Source organism: Callospermophilus lateralis, chromosome 4 (assembly GCF_048772815.1).
Source record: "Callospermophilus lateralis isolate mCalLat2 chromosome 4, mCalLat2.hap1, whole genome shotgun sequence".
NCBI classification, from domain to species: domain Eukaryota; kingdom Metazoa; phylum Chordata; class Mammalia; order Rodentia; family Sciuridae; genus Callospermophilus; species Callospermophilus lateralis.
This window is the reverse complement of record NC_135308.1, coordinates 147648271-147666847: the sequence shown is the minus strand read 5'-3', so window position 1 is coordinate 147666847 and position 18577 is coordinate 147648271. Positions and strand designations below refer to the sequence as shown.

Sequence of the window (18577 nt, the reverse complement as noted above, 5' to 3'; positions counted from 1 at the left end):
AAAACTACAGAACCCTAAAGAGAGAAATAGAAGAAGATCTTAGAAGATGGAAAAATATACCCTGTTCATGGATAGGCAGAACTAACATCATCAAAATGGCGATATTACCAAAAGTTCTCTATAGGTTTAATGCAATGCCAATCAAAATCCCAACGGCATTTCTTGTAGAAATAGAGAAAGCAATCATGAAATTCATATGGAAAAATAAAAGACCCAGAATAGCAAAAACAATGCTAAGCAGGAAGTGTGAATCAGGCGGTATAGCTATACCAGTCACATCTCTTAACCCTTACACTTTAGGCACATTGAACTTTTTCTTAGACCCTCAATCACCATGTTCTTGGTTTCTGCACCTGCTAATCCATAAAACACTTCCTCTTCTCCTCCAGATTCTTCTACCCATCCTTCCAAGCCAATTCCTTCAAAAGTCTCCCCTGAAATACAGTAACATATAATATGATTCTGATTTTACTATACCCTATACTTTAAGATCTTTAAAAGTCAGTAACATTCTCCATTTCTACTAAATTAGCACTGGAATTACTTCTAAAAATAATTTTTGTATATATCACTAAAAGAAATATGAAATTATAAAATGAATCTGTTATATATTCTGTTACAGAAAAAGCAGCTTTAATAAGAGATGAAGACTTTTAAGAGAAAGAAATATGATTTTTACAATTTGATAAAACAAAACATCACATGTTATTTGAAAATATGGAGACTATCTATTGGTTGGAAATCTTTGCTTTTTTTAATTTGAAAATATCCTCTTGCAATGTTCAGCAAGGATTTAACCAGAATAACCTAATCTTACAGTAGAAAGAATTTTTCATGTGTCAAAAAATTTTGTGGAATACAAAACTTTTTAAATCAAAGTTGAAATCAGTTCACCTTTACATACAGTAGACTAAAAAACTATATGGAATATATGCAGTACACTAATATGAGGAAATGTAAAAAAAAATATCTAATTATCCATTAACAAAAAAAAACTGCTCAAAGAGCTTATGGGACACTCATGCAGTGGACTTATTAAGCTACTTGAAAGAATAATATAGAACTCTTATCTCTTGATACAAAAGGATGTCTACTATCAGGCAACCTGTAGGACAATATGTATAATGTTGCTCAGATCACAGTTTTTTTTTTTTTCTAAATTATGAGTGTGTGTAAAAAAGAAAAAATTCTAAATATGGTTAAGCGTTTTTTTCAACAACCAGTTTTATTTTTTTAATCAAACTATAAGTAAGTCAGAGGCTAGAGGTATAGTTCAGCAATAGACTGCTTGCCTGGCATGTATAAAGCCCCTGGATTCAATCCTCAGTGTCTGTCTGTGTGTGTGTGTGTGTGTGTGTGTGTCTCTCTCTCTCTCTCTCTCTCTCTCTCTCTCTCACACACACACACACACACACACACAGAGAGTCATCCATTAAGTCATTATGTTTAATACTGTATATAGAATAAGCCCTTCCCCACAGCTAATATACTTTCTCTTTTTTTCCATATTTTTTATTGGTGCATTATAGTTATACATAATGGTGGGATTTGTTACATTTTCATACATGCACACAATATAACAATACTACTATGCTTTCTTATAATAAATTGATGTTATATGACAGAAAGAAAAGAGTCTCCATTAGTCAGCATTCCAACAATATCCAGCATATGACTGGATAATATTACAAATTCCTATGATACTGTCAGTAGAAAAGCTAAAACTACATTTAGTGTATCTGTTACATTTTGTTACATTCTTTAAATTTATAATTAATTTATGGAATACACAGTAACTTTCTGTAAACTAAAACATGCTATTATGTAACAACGTAATAAGAAAACCTGAGTTTTTAGAAAGAGAAACACCAAAGAAATACAAGTATAGTTATTGTCTGTATCTTGTAAACATTATCTCTAAGGCATTTCTCTATGACAATTAAATTGAAATTAAAAATAAGGAAACTCAATGTGAGATAAACTGACAGAGACTCAAGTTTCTATTCTCTCAAATCCAATGCATATCATTTAGCTCATTAGGTATGTAAAGATATATTTAATCAAGGTAGGGAAAACAAGGAAAAAGTAAAATACACTCATACATTTCTGAATAAAGTAAAATATAATAATATTGTATATATTAACATTGATTCTTTACTTTCCTCATTAACAGTTGGTTTTAAAACAATTACTTGAGAATCTGTAAAAGCAAAAAAAAAAAAAGAAAGAAAGAAAAACAATTACTAAAGTAACTAAAACTTTTTCCCTTACCTTCAAGGTTAAATTAAGAAATTATGAAAAAAAAAAAAAGAGTGGTCACTTAGTTTTTGTTTATTCACTATGATTTTGCTAAGTGGGAAACTATGGTAGGAAACATTACTTCTGAACTAATTTTCAAACACTGTTGGACTTATTTAGTTTTTTACTAAGAGTATACATATTATTGACATTATTCTCTTATCACACATTTAAGTTTACCATCACAGGTATTTCTCATTGTTTTTTGATTAATAAAATATTCAAAATAAACTCATATCCATAACAGAAACAAATCTGGGCCATACAGAAAACTCAGTCCAGGAAGTTCTTATATTAGGAGTGTAATGCAAAAATAGTGGGATACAGAAAAAGAGATTAGACAGTCTGCACAAGACTCTGGGTGGACCTCACTAGGTTGTTTCCCTTCTTTTAGCTTTAGTTTTCACATCTATAACATGGAGATAACAACAACTCAGTTGCAGAATTACTGATAAATTTAAAAAGGTAAAAGTAAAGTACCTAGAACACTTTATGGCACATTCTAGGTAATAATGTATTTGACAATCAGCAACACAGCATTTACTGTTTCAGATATGATCTTTAATTGCATTCCATGTATTAACTTAATCAATGAGTGATAGTTGTCTTTACCTCTGGCACTGCCTTCACCTGATTCTCCCCACATTTTGAAGATAGCTTGCAACTCTTAATCCAAGTTAAACAGTATAAAAATAATAATAGCTATCTATCAGGGACTGTGCTAAACTAGTTATGTGGATTATTTCATTTAATCCTCACATCAATAAAGTGGAACTATTATTAACCTTCTCTTACAGATTAGAAAATTTGGGCTTAGAAAGATTAAATAACTTGCCTACGGTCACACATCTAGTGGGATCTGATTTCAGATCCATATATTTAGCAACTTCATCCCACCAAAAGGAAAAATACTACTTCTAATTCAATAACGTCCAAATATCAGACACGTACCATCAATACTTTTTTTTTTTTTTTAACGGTTGAGTCAGAAGAACAACACATCAGGAGCTACACCAGAAGACTTTCACTAGTTTCCTCTCAAAAGAAAAGTAAGTAGCTCGAAATTCCAATTCCTAATCACTGAAGCATCAAGAGAGGGGATCAGATAGCAGTTCACAAACTGCTTATTTACACTCCCCACACGCAAAATAAAACCCAAACTCTCACCTAGACTGGGCTTGCAAAAAAAAAAAAAAAAACTTCACTTATAGACTGATCGACTACCTCACCATCCTCCAACAAGGCATTGGAAACTTTTAAAAGCTGATCCTTCATTTAAAAAGGACAATTAGAAAACAGGGGTAATTGCATAGGGAGGCATGCTTTCCAAAAGTTTCCTCTGACTTCTAGGGACATTTGCAAAGTTTTTTCTCTTGCCAGCCTCCCCCAAACTGAGGGGTGTGGGTGGGAAAGCACTGTGCAAGGTCTCCAGTCACATTCCCTAGTTCCGTACATCTGGGACATCTGAACCCTGCAGGGACTACGGAGTACAAATAGGGAAGAAGCCTGCTAAAGGGCAAGATGACCATGTGTCGTTTCCTGAGCCAGTGACTTCATTTCTTTGCGAGGGTGATGATGAAGAATCAAGTGACCCTCGTGCTACACGCTTGAGGATGAGGGTCCCCAGGAAACCCCACACTAGCTTCAGGCTTTGATTTCTCTTCGGATTCTAAGACAGGACGGGCATGGACCCCAAACCTCTTCCCCAGCCTCTTCCACATGCACCTGCTGTCCCCCGCCCCCCCGCACCCCCCCCCGCACACCCCCCGCACACCTGCTACCCCTCCCTCAGCACCAGGGTGGGCAGGTGAAGGCAAGCAGAACTTCACCTTGACAGCTCCAGGAACCAATCAGAGCCCGCGACTCCCACGCCCAGCCAATCACAGCGCCTCTTGGATCCCGCGGCTCGGAGGCCCAACCGAACCTCCACTCTCCTCAGCAGTCGCTGGGGGCTCCTTCAACCTCAAGCTGAGGCGCGAGAGACCAGAGAAGACGAGGAAAAACTCACGAGGGAAAGAGAAGGCACATAAGAAAGCACTCACCAGCCCAGGTGCGGGAGGGTCACTTCTCCCTGCGGGACCCTTTAGCTCAATCTGTGCCGAACTGCACGCCCCAGACCAACCGCCGCCGCCTCCAGCGTTCGCCGCCGGGCGCCGCCCGCCTGTTTCGAAGGAACCAATCAGAGCTCGAGGGGCGTGGCCTGGATGCCCCTCCCCAGGACCGCCCCGGCTAGCGGGAGACCAGAGCGCTTCCCAGGTCTCTGGGTTCTCTGCCCTTCACCTCCCAGAGGCTGGGAACTTTGGAGCCCCTCTTTTCACTAAAAGACAAAGTGGCTCAATTACAGAGCAAGTCCTCCCATCTGGCCCCCCAGCGATTCGAACAACCCCTCTATTTGTCCTGATATGCAGGAGAGGTGAATGAATCTCACCTCTAAAGACTGCTTCCTAAGCATCCTGGAACACTGCGGGGTGGAGTTCAAGGGCCTTTCCCTTTTTATCCGGATCTGTTAGGAACCGCTCCCAATCCTAAATCCACTCTTGTCCTGACGGCGCCACAGCTTCTATAGATACACTGGAGTTTGACTTAGTTCATTGGGCTTTACAATATAGAGATTTCTTGAAAGAAAAAAAAATAACAACAATTACCACTATTAGTAGTAATAGTCAACAGGGATGTATGTGGTCCTAAGCAGAAATCATTCAGAGAGCATCCCCTCCTCTCGTGCATGTGAGAGCCCAGAGGACTCCTGTAGCTCCAGATCACAACTGAAAGCAAATGTTGGCTCTTCCTCCAGGAAACTCCAAAACCAGGCGAGACAGGGGAAGTGAATATTATCCTCGACAAAGGGGATGCTCATTTAGTTCCAAGAGTTGAAATAAAACAGAAACTCTCTCAGTGTAACACCGTAATGATGTCATTGTTTCAATGTGATTATGTCATTGTTACAATGTAATAATAGATCTGTGAGAACTGTAAGTGTGGCTTATTCATGTGGGGAAAATTGCTGGCTAAAAGCCAGGAGAACTTTGTTCTAATCCTGGCCCTCATTCTCCTGTTATTTTTATCTTTATCCAATCACATCATCTCTCTGTCCTTGGTTCTCCATCTCTAAAGTATGGACCTTGAACTGAAATGATCATCTCTCTAGCTTTTATTCCGTCATTTTCTCACCAAAAATAATTAGACAAATGGTTGCTACTGAAACTAAAATCAAGAAGGCAATCTCAGACTTCAAAGTGCTCAGGAGCATAGTAAAGGCGAAATGAAATTAAGTGAAAGAGGGAACACCCCACAGTCCTGGAGGTTGATGGTCAGAGGTTTGAAAGGAATTGAATTTTGAAAGATAAGAATCTGCCAGAAGGAGGAGATAATTTTGAGGAAGGAATGCTTTCCAGGCAGAGAGAACAACTAATGTGAGACTCAGGAGATGTGGGGGCATGTGGAATCTTCTGGGAATAGTAATTTTAAATATCAAAGTTTGGAGATGGGGAGACAGATCATTGGGAAGGATAGGCATAGATGACAAGCCTGATAGGTACTGGGAGGTGTAGATTCTTTCCTGCAGGTGGGATGATCACTTGGGGAAATCATTTTCAAGGATTTCTGAAGAAGGCAGTAAGACAAGTGGCAATTCCAAAAATTGAAAAATGACAGTTACCTAAAGTAGCTCAGAAGGGATAGTGAGGAAACATGTCTGGAGTTACCTAAGGGGCTAACTTATCTTAGTTATTATGTGATGGTGGTGATGATCTAAGGAATACAGGGAAAACCAGGTATGGGGAAAGAATAGTGCAGTTTGGTTTGGGGTGTGTTCAGTTTGAAATACAAAAATAAATTGAAAGTAGACATACTTCAAAGATGGTTGGAAAATTAGGCTTAAAGTTGTTTAAATTGGTCTGTGCAGGCGATATGGATTTGAGAAGTCAATTCAACAATCTTACTTAACATTGGCTCTGCATCAAGCTCTGTGTACACACCAAGGATCCTACTCTCACATAGCTTACATTCTGGGGTGATGGATGAAGATGGTCATTAAAAGTTGACATACAAGTGGTAATTGAACCTGATCAAAAACACTAGTTGTTGCTCCTCCTCCTCCTCCTCCTTCTTTTTACTAAATCAGTCCCCTGTGACTGCAATAGATACATATTCATAGGACCTGTTCAAATTGACCTATGTTTTCTAGTGTTTCTATTTAAAACTAAAAGGCAGTTTGTATACTGCTTCATTTTGAGTTGAGTTGAGGCTTTAAATTGAGTTATTGAACCCTAACTTCAAAATATAATTCTCTACAGAATCTTAAGAATAAAAAAATCATGGGCTGGAGTTGTGGCTCAGTGGTAAAGGTGCTTGCCTCTCACACATGAGGCCCTAGGGTTCTATCCTCAGCACCACATAAGAAATATAAATAAATGAAAACAAAAATATTGTGTCCATCTACAACTAAAAATAAATAAATAAATAAATCGATCAATCACTGGGTGTGATGGCACGCACCTATAATCCCAGCAACTTGGGAGGCTGAGGCATGAGGATTGCAAATTTTTGAGGCCAGCATCAGAAACTTAGCTAGACCCTACCCCAAAATAAAAACTAAAAAGGACTGAAGGGTGTAGTTCAGTGGTAGAATACGCCTAAGTTCCATCTCCAATATTGCTAAAAAAAAGAAGAAGAAGAAGAAGAAGATTGTGTTATATAGATTTTTCTTACTGAGTCATTAATTTTCAATTGTTCTTTTATATTTTCTTATGTGTATATTATGTACCTATATATTTGAATATTATTAAAAATTAAAACTATGCTTGTATGAAGTACTATTCTACTACACAGAAAAGACATACACACACACACACACACACACATACACACACACTTTATATTTTTAAATCGTTTAATGAAACTTTGCTAGCAGGTTATTTTGTGTTTATTTTCATTTTATTCTCATTATGTATTTCTCTATAAAAATATAGAACACTGTCTCTTAATGGCGATGGTGGGGGAGCTTGGGAGGAATGGAGGAACTTTAGATAGGGCAAAAGGGAGGGAGGGGGAAGGAGGGGGCAAGGGGATAAGGATGAAGGTCAAATGAGTTAGACATCATTACCCTAAGTACATGTATGAAGACATGAATGGCGTGAAAATACTTTATATGCAATCAGTGACTTAAAAAATTGTGAGAGAATTGTAAGACACATATAGAGATATGTGTAATAAGAAATGAATTGCATTCTGCCATCATGTATAACAAATTAGAATAAATAATTTAATAAAAAAGATGAATCTCTTAAGATGTAAAGTAAATATCACACACATGTATGTGTGTGTGTACACACACACACACACACACACACATACACAAATATACATATACATGGTGGCAAGTGATCCAGAATCAGGAAATTTATGTAAATCACTACTCTTAAAGCCCATATTCTTTATTGGTTAAATGTAGGATTGGATAAGGAGTTCCCTTCTAGATTCTTTGATTCATTTGTACATCTCTCCCTGCCTCCATCTCTTCTCTACTTACACACACACACACACACACACACACACACACACATTTGTGCTCCCTCTGCCTGGCTTTTACGTTAATTCCCAGTTGCTACCCCATTCCCTAAGCAAACTAACCATTTTATCTACCTTTATTTTAACACTGCAATTAGTAATTGAAGGTTCCATCTAATAAGCTGCAACCTGCTTTCATGTGCAGGCTTTCTAATTGGTGGTTGGGTTAATAACCATGTTCTAGAGGATCTCTCTTTACTTGTAATTGGCATACTGGTAACATGCAAAGCAAGACTCACCAGTTTGTGTCCGTCAACTGACAGTCTATTAGTTTTGACCTGCTAGTTGTGAAGATGTGCCCCATTTTAAGAAAGCACCATGTTTAGAAATCTAAATTGTTTAAATTATTACATTACGAATTATCATTCATCTGAGTAAAAGACTCTATAATACAGAAGTATTTCTAAAAATAATATAGGCCTTGGATATTGAAAGTCCTACAAGAGTGCTTCTATGGCTTCAAATATTCTCTGGATGTTGATTTTTGTTTGCTTTTAATTGGATTCTTAGTTCATTTTCCCTGTATTTTGTCATTATTGTTGCTGTTTCTATATAAATTGTTTTGAATGCTTTGACATCAGCTTATGGATTGTGCCTGTGTGACATACTGGATGAAATCTTTGGGTAATAGAGATCTTGATTTATGCACAATTAAACTATCCATTCAGCAGATAATCTACTGAGATCCATTTACACTAAAATAGTATGTGTAAGTAGCTCAACAATATGAAATTTTACGATAGCAGCAGTTGTGGTTAATAACAAAAATATTGTGTTAAATCTGTATAGGGGTTGAATAATGTGCCCCAAAATTCATGTTCATCTGGAACCTTAGAATATGACTTTTTTTGAAATAGGATCTTCATAGATGTGAAGGTAAAGATTGAGAAAAGATGTTACTGGATTAAGGTGGGCCCCAAATACAATGAGAGTTCCTGATGAGGGTGGAGGAAGAAATACCAACCATGCACAGACAGAGACAGAGATTAGGATTATGTAGCCGTAAACCAAGGGATGCCAGGAGCTATCAGAACCTGGAAGAGGCAAGGGAAGATTCTGTTGGCACCTTGACTTTAGATTTCTGGCCTCCAGACTATGAAATAATAAATGTCTGTTGTAAGCTGCCCAACTTGTGATAACACGGGGGCCCTAGGAAATCTGTGCAGCCTATATCTGGAGAGAAATGTAAAAGTCTGACAACAGAGCAAGAATGACTACATTGAGATACACTCTCCATTCATTCCTCCACTTCATCTACGAGATGTGGTCACAGTAATAACAGTGTGGTCCATGCCAGGCTTTCACGGAAACTATGTTATCTCTAATTGGCTTATCATCTAAACAGCATTAAATTTCTACCAGGGAACAAGCCGGGGAGGAGATGTTCTGGTGTGTGTAACTAAAATGCTAGCATAGAACTTTCTAACTTCAGGCCCAGTTTGATAGAAGAGTTCAAATAATATCACTAGAATCCAGTCTCTGTTGATTCTACTTCTCACGTTGATTTTATTCTCAGATTCCCTCTGGTTACCAGATGGTTTCCAGAAGTTCTAGTTCCACATTCTCTTAGCTTCAAATCTAACCTTAAAAGGCAAGTAGCTCTGAAGAGTGACGCTCAGGTTAGAAAACACAAATCACTCTGGGTACTCCAAAAAGAGGAAACTTAACATGAACTTGGTTTTATAGGAAATGGAAAAGCTGCAAAGATAAATAGGAGCAGATGAGATAACCCAGATAAGAGCCATGTTACCCAGCCACTACAGTCCCAGGGCCTGGAGGTCAAAAAGAGGAATTCAGAGGCCAGTGCCATAGGCATTAGGGCAGGATTTGCCCAATAGGACTGGGAGCCACATGAGAGATGCCATCTGAGAGAGCAAGGGAGAAATAGCTTGGCTTTCCTTTTGTTCCCATTCTCCAATCTTTCACCAATGCTTTCTGTTGATTGAACCTGCCAAAGCCAGTTGACAGGCGAACCTATGAAATGCAGCCTGTTAGGGGTTAGCTCTCCCTCCCGGTATGAACACAGCAAAGAAGGGGAAAGGGGGATGGATCTGAAAAGAATTAGCATACATTTGTGAGGTTTTTTTGCTGTGACCATGCTATATAAAACAATGCCCAATTTTCAGTAGCTTATAAGAATAAACATTGATTTATCTTGCTTGGAGATCTGCAAGTTAGCTGATGATGGAAGTGGGGAAATGCTGCTTCAAACCATAGCTCAGGTTTAGGTACACACCTTCTGACTCTTATTCTAGTACTTGCAGCTATCCAGGGCATGCTTCTCACAGCAGATGGCAGAAGAACAAGAGCAGCAAGTAAAAACATGTGATGTCTCCTAAGGCCTCAGCTCTGAACTGGCACACACTGTCACTTCCACCCACATTCCATTGCCTGAAGCAAGCCACAGGGACAACCGTAACATCAGTGGGCATGATGTGTGTTCTACCTACTCTGGGGAGAGGCATTGAAATTTGACAAGGCAAAGGTCTGGGCATAAACTTCTATGACAGAAAGAGGGTGAAGAGTTTGGAACAATAATACAGCACAGAGACAGGAAAATGCCAGGCACTGCTGGCCTCCCAAAAATATCCTAAGCAAAATATCTCATTTTCTTTAAATGGATCACGTGCCCAGTCCTAAACCAATCACTGTGGTCCAAGATGTGTGATGCTCTGAATTACCTATTTGAGTCAAATTTCTGACTCCGGAGCTAGGAATGGAGTCAATCCATCCAAAGTACATGACCAAGCCAAGAATGTTCAAAATAAAACCCACTACGGTCACCTAACACCCTATTGTGATATGTAATCGTTTACTGGATTTATTCTTTTCATGACAGGGAAAAATAACTAATTGTAATTTTGTAAAAAGAAAAAAATATCTGGGAAAACAAATTTGACTATAGAAGAAACAAGTGAAATTGGTTTCTAATTCTTGATAACAAAAAAAGAAAGAAAAAAAAAACCCTAAAAAAAACAGTTATACATATACAGACACAAATTTTCTTCACCAAATGGATGTCCTTCAATTCATTTCAGTTCTGACACTAATTACTCGGACTTAGTGCCAATCTCACAGTTCGAGGGCTCAGGACAATAAGATGGCCCTCACTTCAGACATCAGCCACAAACCCCAGGTAAACACTTATGCTTCTGACCAACCAATTGGGTTCAATAGCTTGTTAAAGTACTTGGGGAAACATCTCAGTCCTGTTACCAGTTTATCATCAAGGATACTTCTCAGGAACAGCCAAATGGAAGAGATACACAGGGAAAGGTCTAAGGGAGGGAAGGAGCACCTCCATGTGTTTACCAACCCCCTAAATTTCCAAATCTCATTGTTTAGGGGTCTTTAAGGAGATTTCATTACATAAGCATGATTTATTACATTATTGGCTTTTGGTGTTTACAGCCTATCTTCAGCCCTTCTTTCCCCACAAGTCGGGGCTTAGGGCTGAAAATTCCAACTCTTTAATCATTCAGTTGGTTCCTCTAGTTGCAACCCAACCTGAAGTGATCTAGGGGCCCACCAAGAGACACCTCAGTAATAAACCTAGGAATGGTTAAAGGGAGCTTGTTACAAATATCAAAAGATTATTCTATTAACTCTATCACTCAGGGATTTCCAAGGGTTTTTGAAGCTCTGTGTCAGGAACCAGGATCAAAATCAAAATATGATTTGTTTGTTTGTTTGTTTTTGGTAGTTGTCGATGGACAGCATTCCTTTATTCTGTTTATTTTTCTGCGGTGCTAGGATCAAATACAGTGCCTCACATATGCTAGGCAAGTGCTCTGCCACTGAGCCACAACCTTTGCCCCCAAAATATGTATTTCTTATAGTATCATAATTAGTTTTCCATAGGGTAAGCATCATTGTTTGCTATTATAAGGTCATAATCATTTTAATAAATCTAGATCTACAGGATTAAGCTTCTAGCTCTGTCCACAGCACCTCCACAGTCCCCATGTCTCACAACTTCCCCCAAAAGATACCTTGTGATCTGGAGACACCAAACCACACACAGTTCCCCAAAGCTGGATCTACCCTTTGAGACATTCAGAAATTTATTTGTCTTAAGTGTCTTTTCCTCACCAGCCCCCTCCCCGAGGGCCTGCCTATGTTCTCACTTACCTCTTCATTAATCAACTATATCCCTTTAATCGCTGGATGCCGATATCTTCACTTTACAATGGTGAAGCTAAAGTTTAGAAAGGAATGGTGCTCCCTGCCATTGTCCTAAAGATTAATTTTGGTCTTCTGGGGAATCTGCATAATTCCCACCTTCTTCCTGTTGCGGCTGCCCTTCTTTCACCTTGACTCCTAGCCATTGAATCCAGGGCCATCCTTTGAAACCTAAAGGAAATGCCACCTCCTCCAAGACTTTCCCCAGTTGGGTAAGCCCTCAGAGCGCTTTCCTGTGCACCCCAGGTCATTCCCTCCAGTTGATTACTGGGTCGTAATCATTTTTGTATCCCTCATGGAGTTTAACAAAAAAAAAAAAAAAAAGCATGCACTTAGTTGTATCAAGATAGAATCCACTCCCCTTTCCACTGACTACTTATTTTTAGAACTTCAGGGTTGCTTTAGTATTTTAATACAAGAAAAAAAAAACTCTTTGTTTGCTAGGCAAGCACCATTTTGGCTGACTTCAGGAAAAAGGAAGATTTAAGATCATCATTTATAGAAGGTGTGTTTTTGTATTCACCAAAGAATAATGGGGAGAAGAAAGCAGCCATAGAACAATGAAGGAAGGAAATGAACTAATTCCTGCTTTGGGGGAAGTATACAACAGCTGTGCACCCAGCTGTAGGAGTGTTTTCAAATAGCAAAACAAAACAAATGCAAAAGTGATTAATTGTATACACTGGAGCCACTAGTGAGCACTTTAAGAGAGATAAGGGTATGTTCCTTCACTGTAGTTATCTGTCTGCTCTCAATTTATAAATGCAGTGTCAAGACTGTAACTAGGGAGAAAAGGGATGCCTTGAGGGGATATTTTACATGAAAATCATTAACTTTTCTCTATTCTATTCTCTCAAAGAAAATGAAATGATCACAGGGCTATTACAAATGAAAGAATGTGCACCATGACTTCTCCAGGCACGAGAAAAGGGCCATTTAGTTATAAAGATTTATCTTTCTGTAAATTAGCGTCCCCCAGGTTCTACAGGATGTCTTACATCACTTAAAGAAATGTTTGTCAAATTTTGTTCCCAGAGAAGAGCCTTTTGCCATTATGTTCAGTTTATTGCTAAAACTGAATACAACTCTTTAACAAAATATAAGCAATAGGGTAAGAGAAAGAGCAAAATGGGGTTTCCCCCAATTCAACAGACAGAACAGAAGTGACAATCAATTTAATTAGGCAACAGGGCATGCCAATTGGAAAGTAGGATTCCCTGAAGCCTTGTAAAATATAATATAGAGAAGTAATTCTATCTAACCCCATATTTACAGCTGTGGAAGTTATATAATTACTGCATAAATATTCATCAAGATTCTTGAGTGAAACCAGGTACAAATGAAATAAAGGAAAGTCATACATCAGATTTATATTACAAGGGTGGAAAGGAGCTCAACACTGCACATCCCAGATTTCACAGAGCAGTGGGGTGAACTTGTGATCATTCACTCTCCATGACATCAGCATCTCAGCGTGGTGATGGTTGAATGTCCGCAATTCTGTCAGGCGACCCAGAAGACAGGCAAAATGCTGAGGATTTTCAGGCTGATGAATCTTGCACAGTTTTTGTAACACATCGAGCAGTGGTTCCTGAAGTTTCTCCACTGCCTCTCTATCCTTTATGTATTGTCTATCTGTTTTGGAGTTTAAAATATAGTGACAAAATTAAAAAGTGGGAAAGCGTTAATTTGGCATATTATAGCAAGGTTAACTTTTGGGAAATGTACATATACACTCAAAATGTACAAATTAATATACACCCATTAAATCACATGTACATCAAGATATGAACATCTAATGCTCCCAAGAATCCCACTTAATGTCCCCTCCCACCAAAGCCCCTGAAGGTAATCCATGTGATAGACATAAGTACCCTTTCTGATGGGTATAATCCCAGAGGTGAAATTGCTGGGTTAAAGAATATCTATGTGTGTAATTTTAGGAGGAGGTTCTGCCCAACAGCTTTTCTTTCTTTCTTTCTTTTCTTCCTTCCTTCCTTCCTTCCTTCCTTCCTTCCTTCCTTCCTTCCTTCCTTCCTTCTTTCTTTCTTTATCACTGTTTATGGCTTTAAAAAAAAGAGCAATTAGCTTCTGCCTCAATATCATGCATAAAAATGGCTTAATAATTTTTTTTCTTTGTGGTGCTAGGGATTAAACCCAGGGGGCCTTGTGCATGTGAGGCAAACACTCTATCAACTCAACTATAGCCCCAACCCTAAAAAAAAAAAAAAAAAAAAATGGTTTAAGGCAAGCGTTATAATTGTGCTTTACAAATCCTAAACATAGCACAAACCTGGATTACTTGCTCCCAAATACACTTATAAGTGAATTTTATGTACAGAGGTATCAATATTGTTTAAGAAAAGAAAATCGGAAGCATCACACTATACAAACATATGGTAAAGATTTAAAGATTTAGAATGTAATTGTACATCCATACAATGGATTATTATGCCTACATTATAACAAACTTTTACCAATATAATTATACAGCTTACAACTATAAATCAATACAACTGCAAAACAATTGGAATGACTTGGGAAAAGGTCTATTGACAAGCTATAAACTTTAAAAAGGCATAATATGTTCTCTATTATTATTATATGAAGTACATAATTTATTATTTATTTATTCAGTATCAGTGATGCTTACCCACCAAGGTACATCCCTAGCCCTTTATATATTTTATTTTGAGATAGGATCTTGCTAAGTTGCTTATGGCCTCACTAAATTGCTGATGCAGACATTGAACTCGAGATCCTCCTGCCTTACCCTTCTGAGCTGCTGGAATTACAGATGTGCATCACCACACCTGGCTAATAATTTCATTTATAACCCTGCTCAAATGTCAACCATTTAGAAAAGACTTCTCTGACCACTATTTAAAATATCATTATCCTACCACTTTCTTTCCTATATTCTCATCATTACATTTTTGGAAACATTTTCTATCTCCTGAAAAATTATTTTTATCAGTTTCATCATTTATTATCTTCTTTGTACTAGTAGAATGTGAGCCCCATGGGAGTTGTATCTTATCATACCTAATGTCTAGTACATAATATATGTTCAACATGCATTCACGGAATGCACAAGGGTGATGTTTGGGAAAAAAAGATTAAGAAATACACTAAAATGTTAACAATGGCTCTATTTGAATGGTAGAACTACAGGTCATTTTATTTGTCCTTTATGTTTCTGTGTTTTCCAAATTTCCTTTAATAAACATTATTACTGTTATGCCAAGGGAAAAAACAAAAGGTATAAAAATTTAAATGCACAACTGAAATTACCTGGAGAGAGGATAACAATTGCTGTAAGCAGAGCATACTCTTCTTGAGTCATTTTCAATTCCCCAATACTTTTATAAAAACTAAACATAGGTGTGATATAGTCATCAGAGATACCTACATGAGAAGGTTGAAAAATTACAATTACAGTAATATTTTTGAAGCACTAAAAAGCTTAAAACATATGATGATCTCTACCCCCATAGGTGCACATTTAAATAATCACATAATTTAAATTCAGGCAAAAGCAGAACATTGCAAAGAAGACCAATTGATAAAATCCTCAAAGTACAGATTTCAGCCGTGTCTTTGTTTCAGTCACTACTGTTGACATTAAATAATAATGTTTTTGAATTGCCAGAATTTCAAAATTTCACCATTTTCTAGATGGAGCTTAGTTAAATCTTGTTTAATAGTAATATCTATAATCAAGGCATAGATGGCATCTTAAACAACTGACAAAAAAAGTTGTTCTTTAGTCGAGAAGTATTGACAGCTCTGTTGAATACACTGGCAGTGTTCCTATCAAAGTGTTCCAATCTCTGGCCAGAGTAGCAGGCCTACTTGCCCACTGCCTACTTGGCAAAGGTACTTGGCTGTTCTTTTCAAACTCAGTACGTCCAAAATCAAAGATACCATGTACTGAACTCTCTCACCTTCCTCTAAAGCCACTTCTTTCCTGGTTTGCCATTCTCAGTAACTGATATCTTTATCCACCCCATTGCCCAGGCCTGATAACTGGGACCCAGGTGGCTGGTCTTATGGATTCTCCCTTCTCCCCTCACCTGTTGTTCTCTCCACTCTTCATGTCTCCTGGCACTGGCTTAGTTAGCTTAAAGTCCCATCTCTTTCCATCTGGGTTACTGCAATTACCCCCTCGATGGCCTTCCTGTTTTCAACTTGGTCCTCTTCAATGCAACTTTTATCCATCTACCAGAATGACCTTTCTAAAATTCAGACCACACACTATCTCCCCACTTCTTATAAGTCTTTCCATGGCTTACAACTTCCATGACTTTTGCCACAAAATTTTAATTTTCTTCCTTGACTCTGCCCCAGTCATCCCTAACGGTGTGGGCCTCCTCCATGTTTGTATAGTCACTGTGACACACGACACAATACAACAGACACTTGTGACACAGGCCCTTTTTCTATTTCCAAAACACTAAATCTGGCACACGTTTAGTTCCGGTATGCATCTGTAACTTTCTTGTCTCCTACCTATGGAGACCCAGCACCTGGTCTATGCAAACTGTAAAAAACAAACAAACAAACAAACAGTGGCACTGTCTTTTTTTCTCTTTTCCTTTTCCCTATATCATCAGATACCTTCTTTGTTTCATGTTCCTCTTTGATCTATCCTCTATCCAGGACACCAGAATGACCTTCATAAAATTCAAACCATACACATCTCCCCACTTCTTACAAACCTACTGATACTTTGTTGAAGGAATTATCTGATCCATTGGTGAGTCTCTGGAAAGAAATCCCTATAAGTCCTAGCATTGACTGTTTGCTCCAGCCAAGAGATAAGACTCTAACAAAGAGTTCTAAAAATAGCATTAGGCAGCAATTTTATTATGTAAGGACCCTTTTTATAAGACACCCCCCCCAGAACCCACCCCTGGTGATAGTAGGAGGCCATATTTGTTGAGTACTTATTATGTTTTAGGCACTGTTCTAAGTGTTTCTTATGCAATAATTAATCTTTCTATCATCTCATAAAGCAGATACAAAGAGGTATATGACTTGTCCAAAGTCACACAGCCAGTGAGAGGTAAACCAGAATTCAAACCAAAGCTTGTGGGCTTTGTCTAAACTGCCACTGCTTTTCTATCCAGCACCCTTATCTCTAGCCATGTTCAGCCACTTGTTCCCATAACAATTCAATCTGCCCTGTTTCTGCATGTATTGTTCTCTCTCCTTGGAATATCATTTTTCTCCTTTATCTAGCTTACTCCTCTTCATAAGTTAAGATTTCTTTGTGTCTGCTCAATCAACAAATATCAGCTTGGTGCCTGTTCTATGCATGGCTCTACTCCAGAAGGGCCTTTGGCTGGGAAATCAAGGAAACCGAAAATACTGTGATGTGACTTATAAATGAATTAAGATGAGGATGCATCTCCCAGGATTGTTCCAGATGAGAACAGACTGCTCTATTCCTTTCAAAATCAGATCTAAAGCCAAAGAGCCTTGGCTGAACTGAATCAAAATAAAATTTATTGGTACATGTTATAGAAAGTGAATTTATTAGAAAGTCTAAATCTTTACTTTAGAAGACTATGAAGAATCTTCCCAAAATAAATCTTGGGCTTTTCCCTCTCTAGTCAATGTACCACACTCTTCTCCCCTTTACTTCTGATTCTTTAATTGACCCCAGTGGGCTCTCTTAACAACAAAGTCTTTGTTGAGCAACTTGGGGATTTCATCATGTGGAAGGGTTCCTTTTATTCAGCTGTCACAGATTGAACTGAATCCCCACGACCAAACTGGATACAGTTTAAAAAGCTGTGGACTGGAGTATGTGAGTCTAGAAATACAAGTCCTGGCTCTCAACACAGTGTGTAGGAGGCCATGAGCCAGCTCTGAGTGAAGTTTGACTCCACAACTTAGTCTTGGGTACAATGCTTAAACTTTTTAAGCCATAGGTCTCTTATCTGTGAACTGTGAATTATATAACAATAACATCGCATGAGATAATGTGTCAAGAGTGTTTAGCACAATGCCTGGCTCATAAAAAACCCTTGATAAATGTTAGAGCAAATAAGCAGAAAACCTACTGTTGTTATTCAGGTGAACTGAATCCACAGATTAGTTCATCTTAAACTCAGTTCATTTTAGCCTTAGATTAAATTTACTTTTACCTTTACAAAGTTATGTGTTTTTTAAAGAAAATCATTCTGTATATGACTGAGAAGGAATACAAATAAGCTGATCAGTGATTTGCCTCAAAAGATTCCCAGATATTAAAGGTAAACTAAAATCTGGATTTTTCTCATTAAGATTTTCTTTTCTATCTTCAAAAAATGGCTGTCTTTATGCTCTCTTGAGCATGAATGGACTTTTTCCATCAGTCAGAGTTACCTAAAATAATAATTCATGACTATGCCATAATCATAAATAGTACATGCAATTTGGAAGTGATATTCAAGGCAGCTGATTTTAAAATGTCCAATTTTTAGAAATCAACTTTGAATACCTAATTTCCTGGTTCATTTGTCTTTCTAAATCCCCACTT

At 37.9% G+C, this 18577-nt stretch overlaps 1 protein-coding gene across 1 annotated transcript in view; it reads right to left on the bottom strand.

Annotated features, from left to right (window-relative positions):
• Positions 1–13441: 13441 nt before the first annotated feature.
• Positions 13442–18577, bottom strand: part of Nr1h4 (nuclear receptor subfamily 1 group H member 4) — a 42851-nt gene continuing 37715 nt past the window's right edge. The window contains exons 8-9 of the mRNA XM_076855419.2: positions 15343–15456; positions 13442–13683 (exon numbers count right to left, since the gene is read on the bottom strand). Coding sequence (XP_076711534.1) covers positions 13442–13683; positions 15343–15456 — 356 coding nt within the window. The remainder of the gene's footprint in view (positions 13684–15342; positions 15457–18577) is intronic.